This window comes from Dipodomys merriami, unplaced genomic scaffold, assembly GCF_024711535.1.
Source record: "Dipodomys merriami isolate MVZ:Mamm:240054 unplaced genomic scaffold, mDipMer1.0.p SCAF_6, whole genome shotgun sequence".
NCBI lineage: Eukaryota > Metazoa > Chordata > Mammalia > Rodentia > Heteromyidae > Dipodomys > Dipodomys merriami.
The window spans coordinates 188,696-206,456 of NW_027206179.1; the positions used below are offsets into that span (position 1 = coordinate 188,696).

The 17,761-nt window shown below is 61.2% G+C and overlaps 2 protein-coding genes across 3 annotated transcripts; one reads left to right on the forward strand and one right to left on the reverse strand.

Moving 5' to 3' along the window:
- Window positions 1-453: 453 nt before the first annotated feature.
- Window positions 454-10,264, reverse strand: Palm3 (paralemmin 3). Its single transcript, XM_070002004.1, has 7 exons — window positions 8,756-10,264; window positions 5,881-5,929; window positions 4,657-4,737; window positions 4,184-4,317; window positions 3,980-4,064; window positions 2,390-2,435; window positions 454-2,279 (listed from the first exon to the last, which is right to left on the reverse strand). Exons 1-7 carry the CDS (start codon window positions 9,175-9,177, stop codon window positions 595-597), a joined length of 2,502 nt encoding a protein of 833 aa, XP_069858105.1. The 5' UTR covers window positions 9,178-10,264; the 3' UTR covers window positions 454-594.
- A 2,143-nt stretch (window positions 10,265-12,407) lies between these two features.
- Window positions 12,408-14,508, forward strand: Misp3 (MISP family member 3). 2 transcript variants are annotated; one of them, XM_070001830.1, is made up of 3 exons: window positions 12,408-13,278; window positions 13,876-13,990; window positions 14,202-14,508. In XM_070001830.1, exons 1-3 carry the CDS (start codon window positions 12,789-12,791, stop codon window positions 14,383-14,385), a joined length of 789 nt encoding a protein of 262 aa, XP_069857931.1. In that variant the 5' UTR covers window positions 12,408-12,788; the 3' UTR covers window positions 14,386-14,508. The 2 variants fall into 2 exon arrangements, with proteins under 2 accessions (XP_069857931.1, XP_069857932.1); XM_070001831.1 differs by having other exon boundaries at window positions 13,876-13,949; window positions 14,202-14,314.
- Window positions 14,509-17,761: the final 3,253 nt, after the last annotated feature.

Here is a 17,761-nt window from a genome sequence, read left to right on the forward strand (position 1 = left end):
AATCTCTTTAACCTTTTTTAGTGGTGGGGCTGGAACTCTGGGCCTGGGTGCTGTCCCTCAGCTCTTCAGCTCAAGGCGAGCGCTCTACCACTTGAGCTACAGCGCCACTGTCGGTTTTCTGGTCGTTTATTGGAGATAAGAGTCTCATGGACTTTCCTGTCTGGGCTGGTTCTGAACCCTGATCCTCAGATCTCAGCCTCCTGAGTAGCAGGGATGACAGGCGGGAGCCTCCGGCGCCCTGGCTTTAGTTTGTGAGACAGAATCTCACCAACTTTTCCAAGGCTGACTTGGGACTTGGGATCTTCCTTCCACCTCTGGAGTAGCTGAGATTACAGGCGTGTACCACCCCACCCAGCAGCCTCCTGATCACGGTGCACGCTGGCTAGCGCAATTCCGCTCTTCCTCAGTTTCCCAGCAGATTGGGCAGTGCTGGGCACAGAGCCAAGCTGCTGGGTGCTTTAACCTTTTTATTTTCAAGTATAAAGACTGGGTTGCAGGAGGGGCCAGGCCGCAGGCGGTGGGCGCGGAGCCGGGAGCGGGTGGCCGCCTGGGTGCCGGGCGGCGAGGTAGCTGAGTGGGCTGGGGCGGCGAGGCTCACATCACGGCGCAACACTGACACGTCTTTTGCTTGGGGCCGTTGGCCTCCCCGCCCTCGGCGGGCGCCGGCTGCCGGGCAGGGGCGTAGGTGGGCGCGGGGTGGGCGCTGGGCCTCTCCCGCGGGAGCAGAGGCTGGCTCTCGGGGGGCGGCGGCGGGGGGCCCGGGGTCTCTGTCGGGAGGGGGGCGGCCTCCCCTGCGGGGCCTTCGGCCGGGGCCTCGGCCTTCCCAGCTTCCTGCTCCGGGAAGCCCTCGGGCCTGACCCCGGGCCGCAGTCCTGGCTCCTCCGGTGTCTCCTCAGGCGGGACGCCCCCCTCCTCTGCCGGGGGCGCTGCGCTCTCCCCGGGCCCCCCTGAACTCGGCTTCTCCCGGGCCTCTGGGGGCTTCTCCTCCATACCTCCGCTCTCCCCATCCAGGGGCTCACTATCCCTCCTCTCCCCATCTAGGGGTTCACCTCTCCTCCTCTCCCCATCTAGGGGTTCGCTTCCCCTTCTCTCCCCATCCAGGGGTTCACTTTCCCTCCTCTCCCCATGCAGGGGTTCACTTCCCTGTATCTCTCCATCCAGGGGTTCACTTCCCTGTATCTCTCCATCCAGGGGTTCGCTTCCCCTCCTCTCCCCATCCAGGGGTTCGCTTCCCCTCCTCTCCCCATCCAGGGGTTCACTTTCCCTCCTCTCCCCATCCAGGGATTCACTTCCCTGTATCTCTCCATCCAGGGGTTCACTTCTCCTCTCCCCATCCAGGGGTTCATTTCCCTTCCTGTCCCCATCCAGGGGTTCACTTCCCCCCCTCTCCCCATCCAGGGGTCCGTCACCTGCCTTCCCTCCGGCCGCCGGGGTCCCCTCTGCTTCCTTCTCCCCTCCCGCCTCCCCCCTGCCCTGTTCCTGCTCTCCCTGCGCGTGGGCCTCGGCCTCCGGTCTCGCGGCTGCGTCCGCTCCCGCGGGCCCCTCGCCCCGTTCCCCGCCTCCCCCGGGCCCTGGCTCGGCGGCCGCCCCAGCTTCCCGCTCCGCCGCCGGCCCCGGCGCCGCCTCGCCCCCGGCCCCCTCTCCTGTCCTCTCCACCTGCCCGGCCTCCACGACTCCCTCCGCAGCGGGCGCGGCCGTGGGCCCTTCCGGTCCCTCCGTGACCAGCTCCCAGTCCTCGGCCAGGGTCACCCTCTCCACCCAGATGAACGACGCCGCCTCTCCCGCGGGGTCCCCGGGCCCAGGCGCCCCCGGGCTGCCCCCAGGCGCGCGCGCAGCCTCCACACCTGGGGCCTCCACGCAGCTGCCTCCCAACCCCTCCCAGACCAGCTCCACCCCAGCCCCGTCCGCCCTCACCCAGGCCGGCGCCCCGGGGCTGCCAGCCGCCTGCCGGGCCCCGATGGCCTCCTGGACCGCCGCCTCCACCTCGGCCTCCAGCTCGCGGCCCGTGGGCGCAGGGGCACTGTCCTCCGTGGGCCTCAACGCGGCCCACACCACCTCCACCACGCCGTCCCCTCTTTCGGCTTCCACTGCGCTGTCTGCTGCGGGGCGCGGCGTAGCCGGGCTGGGCCCACAGTAGGGGCCATTGGATTCCGAGGACGTCCCTGTCCCCGGGGCGGGGTGAACCCCAGGAGCCTCTTCTCTGGGCTCAGGGGGTGACCCAGGGGACACGGCCGCCGGCCGGGCCGGCAGGGACGCTCTCTTTTCCCGATCGGTGTGGCCTGGGCACGAGAGTGGGAGGAGAAGAAAGGAGGGGGGGTGGAGGGGTAGTCTTCACTCCCCCATTCTGGGGGTGACCCCTCTCCACCCACCTAGAGCTTCCAACACCCACCTGCAGCGCTGGCTTCCATAGCGGGGTGGGAGAGGGGACGGTGGCCCTGCAAAGATGGTGGCGTCCAGGTCAGGCGGCTCTGGCCTCCATGCCAGCGGCCCGCTCACACCTCCATGGTCCCCCAGGCCCCCCGAACCCAACTCCACCCTGCGCCTCCGTGTGCCAGCCTGCAATCTGGGACTACACCCCCAGGACGTGCACAGAAGTCACAGGAGGCAAGGGGCCGGCAGCGCCTTGTTGTCGTTTGATCTGTGTCGCAGCCCAGGCTAGCCTCGAACTCTTCACAGACTCTCCATTCTCCTACCTCAGCCTCCTGAGAGCTGGGATGACAGGCAGGCATTACCATACCTGGTGAGCCAGAGACTCAAACCTTTTGCCATTGCAACTTCTGAGATCCGAGGACTTCTGTTCAAAGCCAGCCAGGGCAGGAAAATCTGTGAGCCTCTTATCTCCCATTAACTACCAGAGAGTCGGAAGTGGAGGTGTGACTCAAGTGGTAGAGCACCAGCCTGAGCAAAAAAGCTTAGGGACAGTGCCCAGGCCCTAAGCTGAAGACTCAGGCATGGGGTGCATGTGTGTGTGTGCGCATGCATGCATGCACACACGCACACACACACACACACACACAGAGTAAGAGACAGCAAGAGGATGGGTTCAGAGAGGGGAGCTGGCCAGGCACCATTGGCTCACACCTGTAATCCTAGGGAGGCTGACATCTAAGGATCCCGGTTCAAAGCCAGGCAGGAAAGTCTATGAGACTCTTATCTCCAATGAACCACCAGAAAACCGGAAGTGGTACTGTGGCTCAAGTGGTAGAGCGCTCGCCTTGAGCTGAAGAGCTGAGGGACAGCGCCCAGGCCCAGAGCTCAGGCTCCACAACCAACAAAAGAAATAAAATAAAAGAGGGATGAAAGGAAGGAAGGGAAGGAGAAGGAAAGAGAGAGAAAGGAAATTAATAAAGAAGGAAAAAGAAAAAGAAAGAAAAGAGAAAGAAGAAAAGGACCAAAAGGCGCCACCTAAAAACTTTTAGTCCAAAACTTCCTTCACAGTCTTGGCATGCCAGGGTATGCTTGTAACCCCAGCACTGGAGGGGACACAGCCAGTGGAGGTCGAGTTTGAGGCCAAGGTGGGCTGCACAGTGAGAGTCTGTCTCAACAAAACGAAATAAAGCTTTGGTCGCCCGTGGCTCTGGCTTGTCATCCTAGCTACTGAGGAGGCTGAGATCTGAGGATCACAGTTCAAAACCAGCCTGGAGCAAGAAAGCCCGGGGAGACCCATCTCCAGTTAATCATGCGCGCACACACACACACACACACACACACACACACACACACACACACACACACACACACACACACACACACACACACACACCACCCCAAAAAGAAGCTAGATACAGAGTTGGGGCTCCACTGTGGTAGACACCAGCCGTAGGCAAACGAAGCTCAGGGGCATCACCCCGGCCCTGAGTTCAAGCTTCGGTTCAGACACACACACAAATACAAAACTGAATCAATCCAGGCCCCTTCCTCCTCCCTGTGACCCCGTTCGCCCCCCACTTCGGGCCCGGAGACCCCGCGCGCCCCTCACCTGTCTGCGCCATGTGGGCCTGGCGGCGGGCCGGTGCTGGGCCCCGGTGGACGCGCTCTGCAGCAGCTGCAGCTGGGACTGGAGCCTGGGAAGGAAGAAAGGATTGGGGGGGCCTGCGGGGAGACCCCCCCCAGCTTCCCAAGTGCAGGGCAGAGGCGAGGCTGGGAAGTGGGGTCCCACCCCCCCAAACACACACCAACTCACGTGAACAAGCTGTCTTCCAGGCTGCGGATGCGAGTCTGAGCCTGGGCCTCGGGGGACGGGGAGTCCTGGGAAGTGGGGTCCCCCCGCGCCTCTGCCGCGCCGTCCATGAGCCACCGCTCGCGGAGGGACTTCCTCTGGGGCGGGAAGGAGCCCGGGGGGCGCGGGGTCCAGAGGCCGCCCGCCCGCGGGAGGAGGGGGCGGGGTCCGCACCCACGTGGCCCCCAACGGGACCCCATCCCAGGGCGGGGCGCACCTCCTCCACCTCCAGCCCGGAGGGGCCCACACCCCCTTTTGCACCCCGCTTTCCAAAATGGCACGCCCCAAGGGAACCGGGCCCTCCCCCAGCACCCCAACTTCCCAGACCTCCCTCCCGCCCCGCCCTGACCGGGGAGGAAGGACGCCCGGCAGGGGGCAGCGGTGCCCGCCCCGGGGCTCACGCCGACCCCGGCCCCGGCCCGGCCCGCGGTCCCCACCTTGAGCCGCTGCGCGCGGAGCCGCTCCTCCTCCAGCTCCCGGCGCGCCGCGCGGATGTCCTCCTGCAGCCGCCGCTTCTCCTGCGCACACGGCCGCGCTGCCCGGGGTGCGGGGGACCCCTGGGGACCCCGCCGCCGCCCGCCGCCCGCCGCCCGCTCCACGGGGCTCCCCGGGGCTCCCGGGCGTCCAGCCCGGCGGGGAGGGGCGGGCGCTGACTCAGCACCCGGAGGGCGGGGCGCAGGGGCGGGGCCGGCCACGCCCGGGATGCTGCGACGCCCCCGCGCCCAATGGGGGTCCGGGGCTGTCGGCGGGGCGGGGCCTGGGGCGGGGCCCTTAGGTTGGGCGGGGCCTGTTTTGGTAGGCGGAGCTGCTGGTGGGATGGGCCTATCGAGGCGTGGTCTATTGATTTGAGGGCGGGGCCTGCAGGTGGGGCGGGGCGTAGGGAGGGCCTGAGCCGGGCCAGAACTCAGGAGGGATCCAAGATTTCGGGTCCAGAGAGAGAGGGGTCTAGATGCCAGGTGTCAAGGAGAGGGCTGGTAAGAAGGCCCCCCAAATGGGTGTGCAGATAGGAAGGTCCAGAGAGACTGGGGCGCAGAAGTAGAGACCGGGGAGATGGGGGGCATAAAGTGGGGTTTAGGGAAATAGTGTGCAGCAATGGATCCAGAATGATGGGGTGCCAAGGTAGAGGGGAGGAAAGTGGGGTGCAGAATTGGAGATCAGAGTGGGGGTGGACACAAGTTCAGGTCAGAGAGATGGGGGTGCAAATGTGGGACATGAAGATAAGGATCAAGACTAGTATTCGCATGCGAAGTGCGGAGATGGAGTTCCCCATGGTTGAGTTGGGTGGGGAGATGACAGAGTTGGGGTGTATAGAGATGACAGGTGCAGAGGGCTCGGGGGACTCCAGGATGGGAGAGGTCCCGGGAGGCAGGAGAGGTGGGACTGAGAAGTGGGGTGTGTGGGAGGCGTGGATTGGGGGCCAGCCTTTGCCAATGCAGTGCTGCAGACGTTGGATGGACAGTGTGTGTATAAGGGGAGGGGCGTGCAGTGAGCAGACAGAGGAGCTGGGGAATGGGGTACTATGGACTTAGGTGGGGTGCCTTAGGCAGGGCCAGAACTCTCAACACTGCTCCCCCTCTTTCCAGGAATGCCTCCAGACATGGGAGACATCAAAGAAGGAACTTGGGGGGGAAATGAGAACGAAGGGATCAGGCATCACTTACAGCAATGACTTCCAGCCGCTGCCTGTAGAGAGAGCTCTCAGCCATGGGCCTGTGGGAAGAGGGGGGGAGGGCAGTTGCTGGGGGGCTCCCCAGGGACCCCAGCCCTCCCCGGCCTGTCCGCTCGAAAGCCCCACTTTTGGCAGAGAATGCTGCATGAATACCCAGGGCTGTGCCTCAGTTTCCCCTTTGCACTGGGAGAGGCGGTCTGAGCAGAGGGTTTTAGGAGGAGGAAACGGAGACCATGACTCATTTAACTAAATCCTTTCGTGGGCTTGGAGCTGGTGGCTCTTGCCTGTCTTCCCAGCTACGCAGGAGGCTGAGGATCAAGCCAGACAGGGCAGGAGAGTTTGTGAAACTCTTACCTGAAATGGACCACCAAAAAGTTGGAAATGGAGCTGTGACTCAAGTGGTGGAGTGCCAACCTTGAGCAGAAAAGCTCAGGGACAGCTTCCAGGCCTTGAGTTCAAGCCCTAGGACCTGACACACACACAGACACAGAGGGAAATTTTATTTTTTTTCTGTTGATCGTGGGACTTGAACTCAGAGTCTGGCGCTGTTCCTAAGGTTTTACACAAAGCTGTGTCCTACCACTTTGAGCCACAGGTCTAGTTCTGGTTTTTTGAGTGGTTAATTGGAGATAAGAGTCTCATAGGAACTTTTCTGCCCAGGCTTTGAACCTTGATCCTCAGCTCTCAGCCTCCAAAGTAGCTAGGATGACAGGCGTGAGCCACCAGCGCTGGGCATACACACAAGCATCCCGCCAGGTTCCCAGCATGGCTGAAGGCATCTGGCCAGCTCCTTATCCTATCTGAACCTCAGCTCCTTTCCAGAATCCCTGAAGTGATTGTGGATTGGGGGGGGGGGAGGAAGGGGGGGCGGGAATCTGAGCTGAGAAATGTCCATCTCATGGTTGTCATAGTAGCCTCAGTCACCACGCCCCCTTCTTGGAGTCAAGGGTCACTGGGTCATCTGGCCCAGAGCTGGACTCTGAGCTTCAACTAGGGGGACTAGTGGTTTAAGGTTTAACCTGAGATCCTCCCCCATTCTTGTCCTCCCTGAACCCCTCCAGTCTCCCTGTTCCTCTTCCCCACCCCCCTCAAAAAAAAGTCAGAGTCCAATCAACCTGAATGGAGAATGACATTCTCCGGCTCTCTCTGCCTGTCTTTGGGGACTCCATGGGCCTGGGGACTCCCCGACTTTCTCTGTCCACAAATGGAAGGTGGAAGAACACCCCTATTTATATAGAGAGCCCCAGGTGCTGGCTCGGCTCTTACCCTCCCCCCCTCCCCCCCATGCCCTGCCGGGCTGGCTGTGGCCCAGAGCCCGGCGCCACGAGGCATCGTCCTGCTGTCCATCTCTCCTGACCTCGGGGACAAGCAGCAGTTTTGTCCCCATTCTATAGGTGGAGGACACTGAGGCTCCAACAGGCTCCTGGAGTCAGGAAGAGACCTTGAGGAGCTCAAGCCACAGCCCTGGGTGATGGGGAGGGTGGAGGGCTAAGATACCTGGACTGGCCGGGCGCCGGGGGCTCGCGCCTGTCATTCCAGCTACTCAGGAGGCTGAGATCTTGAGGATCCAGGTTCAAAGCCAGCCTGGGCAGGAAAGTCTGAGCGACTTTTTTTTTTTTTTTTGTCGGTCGTGGGGCTTGAACTCTGGGCCTGGGCGCTGTCCCTCAGCTCTTCAGCTCAAGGCGAGCACTCTACCACTTGAGCCACAGCGCCACTTCCAGTTTTTTGGAGATAAGAGTCTCATGGACTTTGCTGCCCAGGCTGGCTTTGAATAGTGATCCTCAGATCTCAGCCTCCTGAGTAGCTAGGATGACAGGTGTCAGCCACCGGTGCCTGGCTGAGCAACTCTTATCTCTACTTAACCAGCAGAAAACCAGACCTGGTGTGGAGCTCAAGTCGTAGAGAGCCACCCTTGAAGGGAAAGAGCTCAGAGACGGTCCCCAGGCCCTGACACAGAGAAAGAAGATAAACGAGAGAGCAGCATCTCCACATCACGTGGCCAGAGACGGCCAGCTGAGGAGAGGAGGCTGACTTCAGGTGGGACTGGGGACTGAAGTCACAATTCATAAGGTGTCCCTAGAAGGTCTAGATCTCTCTTGGGGGATAGCTGAAGTCCCTCCCCTCCTCGGCACCTTCTGGGTCCCCAAGATGTAATCTCTTTGCCTCTTCCTTGATGGAAGGAGGTGTGGGGGGGGATCGGGTTCCTGTTACTAAGCAACCAGGTTCATGGTTGGTGAATAATGCATCGGGAGACCCAGAAGGATGAGAACAGAGGTGAGACCCCAGTTTGAAGGAGCCCCACTTCTAGAACTTTCTACCACCCTTTAACGTTCTTTTCGTCCCTTCACTTCTTCGTGAGTTTTGAAAGAGGCTGGGGAAGGGAACGTAGGGCCTGGGGGTGCTGGGGAAGCACCCCCCCTACCCTCCCTGCAGCTTACCTTAAGAAACATCTCAGGCCCCCTGTGCTACGAAAAGACCTCGCAGCACCCCTTTGACTCAGTTTACCTCTAGCCAGGCAACCACCCACCTTATAGCAATAGGAGCCGGCTGAGCATTTCCTGGAGCTGATCAACCTCCACAGCTGAGGAGGGGCATCCCAGGGGCGCAGCCTGAGCCCCCCGACACTCCCAGGCTGGTCTTTGGACTCTCAGCAGCCAGCAGGAAATCGCAAGGATCAGAGGGGGCAGGAGGCCTTCTCATTCTCCCCCGCTTCTCTCCAGGGGAAAAGACACCTTGAGGGACCCACAGGGCACCCCACACTCTTCCATTTCCTCTGGCGCCCGTAGGGTCACCAAGAGAGGCCTGTCCCCCGTTCCCCTCGGCCCTTCCCGAGCCCTGCCCGGCAGCCGCCTCACCCCTGCACTTACATGGGTGTGGCCGGAGCCCATGCTTGGCTCTGCAGCGCCATCGCAGTCTCCAAGCCCACTTTGGGGTGTCTTGAATTCAGGACCCACTCTCCGCCTGTCCGCACGGGAGGCTGCAGCGGGGCCGGGTGGGAGGGGGGCGAGGGGCGGCACCCGCAAAGCTGGTCCAGCTGGTTTGGGCCAGGGAGGCCCAGCAGGGGGGGCTGGGGGGCTGGGGCCGCTCCAGGCGCTATCAGCTGTCCCCATGAATTATTTACCAGCCGCGGCCTCCTCCGCGCTGGCTGCCTCTCTCTGGACACTGGCTGTTCCTGGAGGTCAGGCTTGGGGGGCAGGAAAGGATGTCCCAGATGTGGGGTCCACATGCTTGTTACCAGGGTTGCTGGGCAGGGTGGGAGCGAAAGAGAGCCCCAGGTGGATCTAGCCATCTTTCCACACCTCCATTTCCCTTTCTAGGAAAGGAGAGAGTCTTGAACTCCAGCAATACAGGAGGCGAGAATGGGTGGTGTGAACCAAAATAATAATAATAATAATAATAAGTAAATGAATGAAAACCAATCTTTCCCCCATCTCCACAACCAAGCCGGGCCTGTGGTATACTCCTGTAATGTAAAACCTTGGGAGGCAGAGGTAGAGGATCAGAGTCTCAGTGGAACCAGGCCAAAAGCATAGATCCTATCTGAAAAGGAGGTTGAGATCTGAGGATCATGGTTCAAAGCCAGGCCGGGCAGGAAAGTCCCTGAGACTCTTATCTCCAATAAGCTACTCAGAAAAAGCCGGAAGTGGCGCTGTGGCTCAAGTGGTAGAGCGCTGGCCTTGAGCTGAAGAGCTGAGGGACAGCGCCCAGGCCCAGAGTTCAAGCTCCAAGACCAACAAGGACAACAAAAAAAGCATTTGGCCCTGAAGAGGCTGTGCTGGGAGGGCTAATGGAAGCAGCCAATGAGAGCAGTGAAGGGAGAAACGGAGCTTGCTAGTCATGGGAGGGGCTAGTGGATGTAGCCAATAGGAATGGAGGAAGAGGCATGGCTACTATGGTGGAAGGGGCTATTGAATATTATCAATGGGAGTGGAGGGAGGGGTTCTGCATGTAGCCAATAGATATGGAGGAAGAGGCATGGATTAAGTTTTTTTAGTTTGGTTTTTGTTTTGTTTTTGTCAGTCCTGGGGCTTGAACTCGGCCTGGGCGCTGTCCCTCAGCTCTTCAGCTCAAGCCAAGCGCTCTACCACGAGCCACAGGGCCACTTCCATTTTCTGGTGGTTCATGGGAGATAAGAGTCTCTCCGACTTTCCTTCCCAGGCTGGCTTTGAACCCTGATCCTCAGATCTCAGTCTCCTGAGCAGCTAGGATGACAGGCGGGAGCCACCATCGCCCAGCTTTAGTATTTATTTTAAACAGTTGTACAAGAAAGTTCAAATCGGGCTGGGAAGGTGGCTCAGTGGTAGAGTGCTTGCCTTGCATGCCTAAGGCCCTGGGTTCGATTCCTCAGCACCACATAAGCAAAAAGAAAAAAGCCGGAAGTGGCACTGTGGCTCAAATGGTAGAGCGCTAGTCGAGCTGAAGAGCTGAGGGACAGCGCCCAGGCCCAGAGTTCAGGCCCCACGACCAGACCCCCCCCCAAAAAAAAAAGGAAGAAGAAGGTTCAAATCCACAAGTCCCATTCTGAGCACACTGCATCCTCCCCACCTTTCCCAATCTCATCCAAACCCTCAAATTACTTAGCTCATTTTTCTTTCTTTTTGTGCCGGTCTCAGGGCTTGAACTCAGCGCCACGGTGCTGTCTCTAAGCTTTGGTGCTCCAGGCCTAGTCCTCTACCGCTTGAGCCACAGCTTCATTTTGCTAGACAGCTCATTGGTTGTCTGTGGACTCCTCTTCACTATACCGCCCCTTAGTCGATGCACATGACTCCGTACATGATCTCATATATGCTTATTTTTTTAGATTTCTTCTTCTTATTATTATTTTGTCAGTTGTGGGGCCTGAACTCTGGGCCTGGGCGCTGTCTCTGAGCTTCTTTTGCTCGAGGTTAGCAGGCTACTTGAGCCACAGCACTACTTCTGGCTTTTTCTGCTTCTGTGGTGCTGAGGAATCAAACTCAGGGCCTCATGCATGCAAGGCAAGCGCTCTACCCCTGAGCCACCTGCCCAGATTCTCACCCATGCTTATGACTTAGGTCTAACTTCCACAAAGGAGAGGAAACACACGCGCCCTTTTCTCTCTGAGCTTGACTTATCTCACGTCTAAGTCCATCCATTTTCCTGTAAATGACAATATTGTCCTTTCTGATAAAGTCACAGATCAATGAGCTATACCTTGACATATAAGCATATATTGATTTATAAATATGTACTTATATATCTAGCTATAAATTATCAACCAATCTACACACACACACACACACACACACACACACACACACACACACACGGCCTCCGCCCCTGTGTGGCTTCTAAGTAAGACAAGAGGGAGAGTCTGAAAGATACTAGAGAAGAGGAGAAAGACCCTGACTGAGTCTGATTAGTGAAGGTCTTCAGAAAAGGTTCAGAGGATGGGCCAGGATCTAGGGTGGCTGCAGGAGAGATGGGGAAGGCTCTACAGAGAGCCCCCCTTCTCTTCCCTCCCTCCCTCCCTCCCTCCCCCTCCTTTTTCTCTCCCTTCCTCCCCCCGCCCCCGGTGAAAGTTGGTGATATGGCTGTGTCATACATCCAGCCCTTGTTTGCACTGATTATATTTTTGAGGTCGGGTTTCACTTCCTGCCTAGACAGGCGGCTGGGTCTGAATGCTCTTATTTTAGTTTTCCTCCTGGTAGCTAGGATGGCCGGTGTGCATCACCACGCCCGGCTACTTTCTGTTGGAGACTGCCTACTTTTCTCTTGGGGGTTGGCCTGGAACTGTGATCCCTTCGGAATCTCAGCCTCCCAGGAACTAGGTGTAACCCCCCCTGCACCGGCTAGCGACGTTTATTTATTTATTTATTTATATTTATGGGGGGGCAGGCACTGGAACTTGAACTCAGGGCCTGGGCGCTGACTCTGAGCATTTTTGCTCAAGGCTGGCGCTTTACCACTTGAGCCACTGCTCCACTTCTGGCTTTTGGGTGGTTAATCACAGATAAGAATCACAGCTTTCCTGCCCAGGCTGGCTTCCAACCAAGATCCTCAGACCTGAGCCTCCGGAGTAGCCGGGACTACAGGAGACACCGGCGCCCGGCCCTGCTGCCGTCTTGGGGGGGGGGGGGGAAGGGAACAGAAAGGATATGGCCCTGGGGAGCGGGTGGCCCCCGGGGAGAGAACGCCGATCCGATCGCGGCCGGGCGGCGGGGTCCTCGGTGGGTGCGCGGGGTCCGGGCCGCTCCGCGGGCTCCCCGGGAGCCAGGGGGCGGCGGGGTGGGGCGAGGACGCGGGGCGCTGGGCGCTGGAGGACGCCCCGCGAGGCCCGGGCGCCGCTGGCCGCGGCCGATCGGGGCTGCAGTGACCCCAGAGGGCGACGCCGGGGACCCGCGGGGCAGCGGCGCGGTCCGGGGAGGCCGCGCGTTCCAGGACGTTCCGCGCCCCGGGCTGACCCGGGCGCCCCGAGCCCCTCCGAGCGCCCCCGCCCCGAGGGCGGAGCCAGGACGGCGGGGCGGGCGGCAGGTGCCCGGGGCGGTGCCCGGTCCTCCGAGGCCAGCGGCGGGTCAGAGGCGCGGCGGGTGCGGGCGACGCCTTGGGGCCGCGGGCGCGGACACCCCGGCTTTGGGGACGGAGGTTTCCAAGCTTCTCCCCACGCCGGACGCCGGGGCCGCGGGGGTCTCCGGAGGGGCGGGGTCTCCAGGAGCCCCGGGAGCCGGAGCGCGGAGCCCCGGAGCGGAGCGCGGGGCGGAGCCGGCCGCCGAAGCCCCCGAGCGGTCCCCGGACCTGGACCTCGGGACCCCGAGGCCGGAGAGCCGAGGCTCCGGGCGGGACGCGGCGGGGCCGGGGGCCGGGGCCGAGGCTCGGCCGGGCGCCCCGGCCCGCGCGGAGACCCCGGCCCCCGACCCCGCCCCGGGCCCCGCGGCGCCGCCCATGGAGACGCCCATCGAGCGCGAGATCCGCCGCAGCTGCGAGCGCGAGGCGAGCCTGCGCCGGAGACGGGGCCTGAGCCCGGGCCGCGCCGGCCAGGAGCTGGTGGAGCTGCGCGTGCGGCCGCTGCTCAGCCGGCCGGACCCGGGCCCCGCGCGGCCCCGCGCCCTGGAGCGCGCGCGCGCCGGCGCCAGGATGCGGCGCGACGTGGAGCGCGAGGCCGGGCGGCAGGCGGCGCTCGTGCGCCTCGCGGCCCCGCAGCCCCGCGCGCGCCCCGCCGCCCCGCCGCCCCCGCCGCCGCTGCGCGAGCTCCGGCGCTTCTTCGAGGCCGCGGCCCCGGACCCCGCGCTGGCCCGCGCCCCGCCGCCCGCCGCCCCGTCGCTGCTGGAGCGGGAGGTGCGCGAGGCTCTGGAGCGCGAGCGGGAGCTGCAGCGCCTGCGGCGGGACGTCTACGGCACGGCCGAGTTCACGGACCCCGCGCCCAGGCTCACCGGTGAGCCGCCCCGCCTGCGGACCCCCCACCCCTCCCGCTCCCTGGAAGTTTGTGGGTTCCTCCGCCGGGAGCCCCCTGCTCATCCGGCCCCACCCCGCCCGCGCCCTCCGGCAGCCCCTCAGCCGGTCACACCTCCGCCTGGAACAGCCGGGCGCCGCCGCTCCCGCCTGTAATCCCAGCATCTCGTCGGCGGCTGCGATCTGAGGATCGCGGGTGGAAGCCGGCGCGGGCCGGAAAAGTCCGATCCCATAACTTCCAGAAATAAAATCCAGCCACCAGTGGCGCTGTGGCTCAAGTGGTGGAGCGCCAGCCCCGGGCGGAAAAGCTCAGGGACAGCGCCCGGGCCCTGGGTTCGAGCCCCAGGACCAAGAGGAAGACGTCCGCGTGGCGGTGGCTGGGGAGGGAGCGCGGACGCGGGGTTCGGGGGACCCCCTCGCTTGTATTCCCAGGTCCTCGGCCCCCAGCTGGGCGGAGGCCTCCGTGGGGGCGGGCGTGGGGGGGACGAGTGTGTTTAAGGGGTGCGGCCGGCCTCCTCCACCTGGCTGGTGACAGGTGGGGCGACCCCAGCTGAACTTCCCCCCCCCCGCCTCCCCGCAGCCAGCCGGGGCGACGGAAAACTGGCGGTGATCTGGCCGCCGCGCAGGAAGGCCTCGGAGAACGGCCTGGACCAGGTGGGGACCCCCTGCCCCCTATGTCGCTCTTCCTGGGCCAGGTGGGGACCCCCTACCCCCTATGTCACTCTTCCTGGGCCAGGTGGGGGACCCCCGCCCTCCACGTCGCGCCGCGCCCCTCCCTGAGGATCCGGGACGCTGGGCAGGGAAGGCGCAGCCGGGGGGGGGGTGCTGGGACCCGGATGACCCCCCCCTGCCCCTGGATGGGGTGCACGGGTCCCTCAGGGGGGCTGCCCTCTGTCCTCTCCCCAGGAGGGGCACAGACCGTGAGGTGTGTGATCCGGACGCCCGGCGGGAAGAACCAGGATGGGGGCGACCGTCGGAAGAGCGCCCCGCGGCAGGCGCCGTCGGGAAGGCTTGGAGAAGAGGGGGCCCCCCGCCCCGTGAGCGTGCGATCGGCCGGCCCGCGCTTCACCTTGACTTTGGGGAGCTTTAGTGCACTGGGACCGGCGCTTGTCCGCCTGGAGGAGGAAAAGCCACCACCCCGGGGCAGATCGAGGGGCGGTGACCCCACGCCCCTCCGCACAAATAAAGCCCCGCCCCTCCGGGGCCCGCGAGACGTCTTCTTCAGGGAGTCTCCGTCTCGGGTGGGGCGCGAACGCCGCGGGGAATGCGGAGCGCACCCCGCGGGCGCGGTTCTAGAGCTGCCGGCCACCCTCGGAGGCCACGCCTCTCAGGAGGCCACGCCCACGACAAGCCACACCCCCGTGCATGCCGAACCTGCCGGGCGCGCTGCTCCCCTCTGGCGGCCAAGGTGCGAAGTGCACTTTGTCCTCCGCTCCACCCTCCCGGCTAGACTTCCAGCTTCTACCGGGGCTCCGGGCTCTCTCCGCCCGACCTGCGCCGAGGCTCCCCAGCCTGTGCGGTCGGGCTGTCCCTGCGCTAGATGTAAATAATAGCTAAAAAGAAAAAAAGGTGCCCATGAAGGCCCAAGCGCCCCCCATCCCTCCTGTGATGTCCGGCTGGGCGTCCCTCCAAGTTTGTTTATAAGTCAGGGTAGGGAGTCAGAGTTCCTGCCATCCAAAGAACAGCGGGAACCAGGACGGGTGGGTGGAGGGCACAAGCAAGCCCTCAGTCCCAGCCACTCACGGCTTGAGGTAGGAGGACCCCTGGAGCTCCCAGGAGTTCAGGGCCAGCCTGCGCAACATATTGAGACTTTGTCTCCAAACAAACCACATGAAACCGGGTCCCGTTAGAGAAAGAGAATTGTAGGGGCTGAAGTTGTAGCCCAGTGGGAGCGCTGTTGTCTGACAGCCGCCCCATCCTGGGTTTGAGCCCCCAGCACTCCTCCTCCTCCAAATAGGACTTTTAATGGAGTGTGGCTATTTTAGGCGGTCCTGGGGCTTGAACTTTGGGCCTGGGCGCTGTCCCTCAGCTCTTCAGCTCAAGGCGAGTGCTCTACCACTTCCGGTTTTCAGGTGGCTCATTGGAAATAAGAGTCTCATGGACTTTCCTGCCCGGGCTGGCTTTGAACCCTGATCCTCAGATCTCAGCCTCCTGAGTAGCTGGGATGACAGGCGTGAGCCACCGGCACCTGGCAGAGTGTGACTGTTTAAGGAAACTTTTGTGTGTGTGCTCATCCTGGGGCTTGAACCTGATTGGGGCCTGGGAGCTGTTCCCTGACTTAATTTGTCCAAGGTTGACACTCTTGTCATTTGAGCCACAACTCCACTTCCAGCTTTTTCTTTTCCAGTCCTGGAGCTTGAAGTCAGGGCCTGGACGCAGTCCCTGGGCCGCTTTGTGCTCAAGGCTAGCGATCTACCACTTGAGCCTTAGAGCCACTTCCAGCTTAATCTGAGAAGTTTACTGGTGATAAGTCTCACGGTCTCTCCTGCCCGGGCTGGCTTTGAACAGTGATCCTCAGATCTCAGCCTCCTGAGTAGCTAGGATCATAGGCTGAGCCACCAGTGCCAGCTCACTCCCAGGTTTTTTAATGATTCATCAGAGATAGGAATCTCTCAGACTTTTCTGCCCAGGCTGGCTTTGAACCACTGTCTTCAAATCTTAGCTTTCTGAGTAGCTAGGATCACAAGCATGAGCCACCGGCACTTGGCTTAGAAGTAACTTTTGTTAGCACTAACACTAGTTTGCAGTAGGGTGTTTGGCTGATCATGTGCAAGCTCTGGTTAATTCCTCTTTGGAGAACATCTTAAATTGTCTGCCAAACTGTATCTGTGCTGTTCACATACTATAGCTTCAAGACTGACATAGGCTCTGTACCCAGGGCGGGCCTGGAACTCTTGATCCTCATATTTCAGCTTCCTGTGTGCTGGGATTACAGGTGTGTGCTACCATGCCCAGCATGGCTGCTGTTTCACAGCTTTGTACAAATGAACTGAGGCTAGAAAACATGACATGAGGTAAATGGGAGCCAGTTCTAAGGCCTGGGTTCGATTCCTCAGTACCACATACACAGAAAAAGCCAGAACTGGTGCTGTGACTCAAGTGGTAGAGTGCTAGCCTTGAGCAAAAAAAATCTCAGAGACAGCGCCCAGGCCCTGAGTTCAAGCCCCAGCACTGACAAAAACAAAAAACAAAAAAACAAAACAACAAATGCACTTGTCTAAGGCACTCAAGCCCCCAGTTCTATCATCCCCAGAGCTGCAAAGAACGGGACCATGCAGTGCCGGTTCCTGAGTTCCAGCCCCGACCTCCTGATGAAATTGTCCACATGACCTGCTGCTGGTTAAGGTTTTGAAAGCCCGGGGTTGGGGCTGTGACAGTTCCTGAGCAGCAAGCCCAGGAAACCAAGGTTTCCCCACCCCTCCACCCTCCCACAGCAGCGTGGCTCATGCGGCCTGTGGGGCCTTGGTGTAGCCACAGTGCTTTATGCTGCATCTCATCCACATGTCAAAGCCAGCAGCCCATGGGAAGAGCTCATTCATTTGCTCATCGGGCTGATTGTAGGAATATGTTTCTTTGTGCCCCTAGTGGGTCTGGAATTCAGGGCCTGGGTTCTGGTCCTGAGCTGTTCCCCTCCCCCACCAAACACACTCAAAGCTGGTGCTCTACTATTTGAGCCACAACTCCACTTCCATCTTTGTTGCGGGTGAATGGGTGAGGGGAGTCTCATGGATTTTTTTTCCTGTCCTGGCTGGCTTTGAACTGTGATCCTCAGATCTTACAGGTGTGAGCTGCCATCACCAGAAAAAATAACTAAATAACAACAACAATATAAATATATAGACTGTTCTGGTTTCAGTTCCCTTTTGTGTGTGAGTCTGTGTGTGTGTGTGCTGTGTGTGTCAGTCCTGGGGCTTGAGTTCAGGGCCTGAGTGCCGTCTTTAAGCTATTGGTGCTCTACCCCTTGCTACAGCTCCCCTTCTGGCTTTTCTGATGGTTTATTGAGGTAAGAGTCTCACAGACTGGCTGGGAAGGTGGCTCACTCGTACAGTGCTTGCCTGGCAATCATGGGCCCTGGGTTCGATTCCTCAGCACCACATAAACCGAAAAAGCCGGAAGTGGCGCTGTGGCTCAAGTGGTAGAGCGCTCGCCTTGAGCTGAAGAGCTGAGGGGCAGCGCCCAGGCCTCAGAGTTCAAGCCCCACGGCTGACAAGAAAAAACGAAAAGAAGTCTCACAGACTTTCCTGCCTGAGCGGGCTTTGAACCGTGATCCCAGATGGCGGGGATGTGAGCCACGGTGGCCCCGCTGGCCTCAGTTCTGATCCCTGGGTGTAAGGAGGGACACGGGGGACGGTCTTGCGCCGCAGGAGGCGGTTCGAGTCCAGGCTCCGCGGCCTGAGCACAGGGTACCCGGTGCGTCCCCTTCCCTCAGCGCCCAGTCTCCTCCCGACTCCGCGTTTGGGACGCCA

Coding starts and splice junctions, on each gene's coding strand:
- Palm3 (XM_070002004.1), bottom strand. CDS start 9,177: ATGGCTAGATCCACCTGGGGCTCTCTTTCGCTCCCACCCTGCCCAGCA. Junction 4,738..5,880: donor AGCGGCTGGAAGTCATTGCT/GTAAGTGATGCC, acceptor CCGTGTGCGCAG/GAGAAGCGGCGGCTGCAGGA. Junction 4,065..4,183: donor CTGGAAGACAGCTTGTTCAC/GTGAGTTGGTGT, acceptor CTTCCTTCCCAG/GCTCCAGTCCCAGCTGCAGC.
- Misp3 (XM_070001830.1), top strand. CDS start 12,789: ATGGAGACGCCCATCGAGCGCGAGATCCGCCGCAGCTGCGAGCGCGAG. Junction 13,279..13,875: donor CCCCGCGCCCAGGCTCACCG/GTGAGCCGCCCC, acceptor GCCTCCCCGCAG/CCAGCCGGGGCGACGGAAAA. Junction 13,991..14,201: donor TGTCGCTCTTCCTGGGCCAG/GTGGGGACCCCC, acceptor TCCTCTCCCCAG/GAGGGGCACAGACCGTGAGG.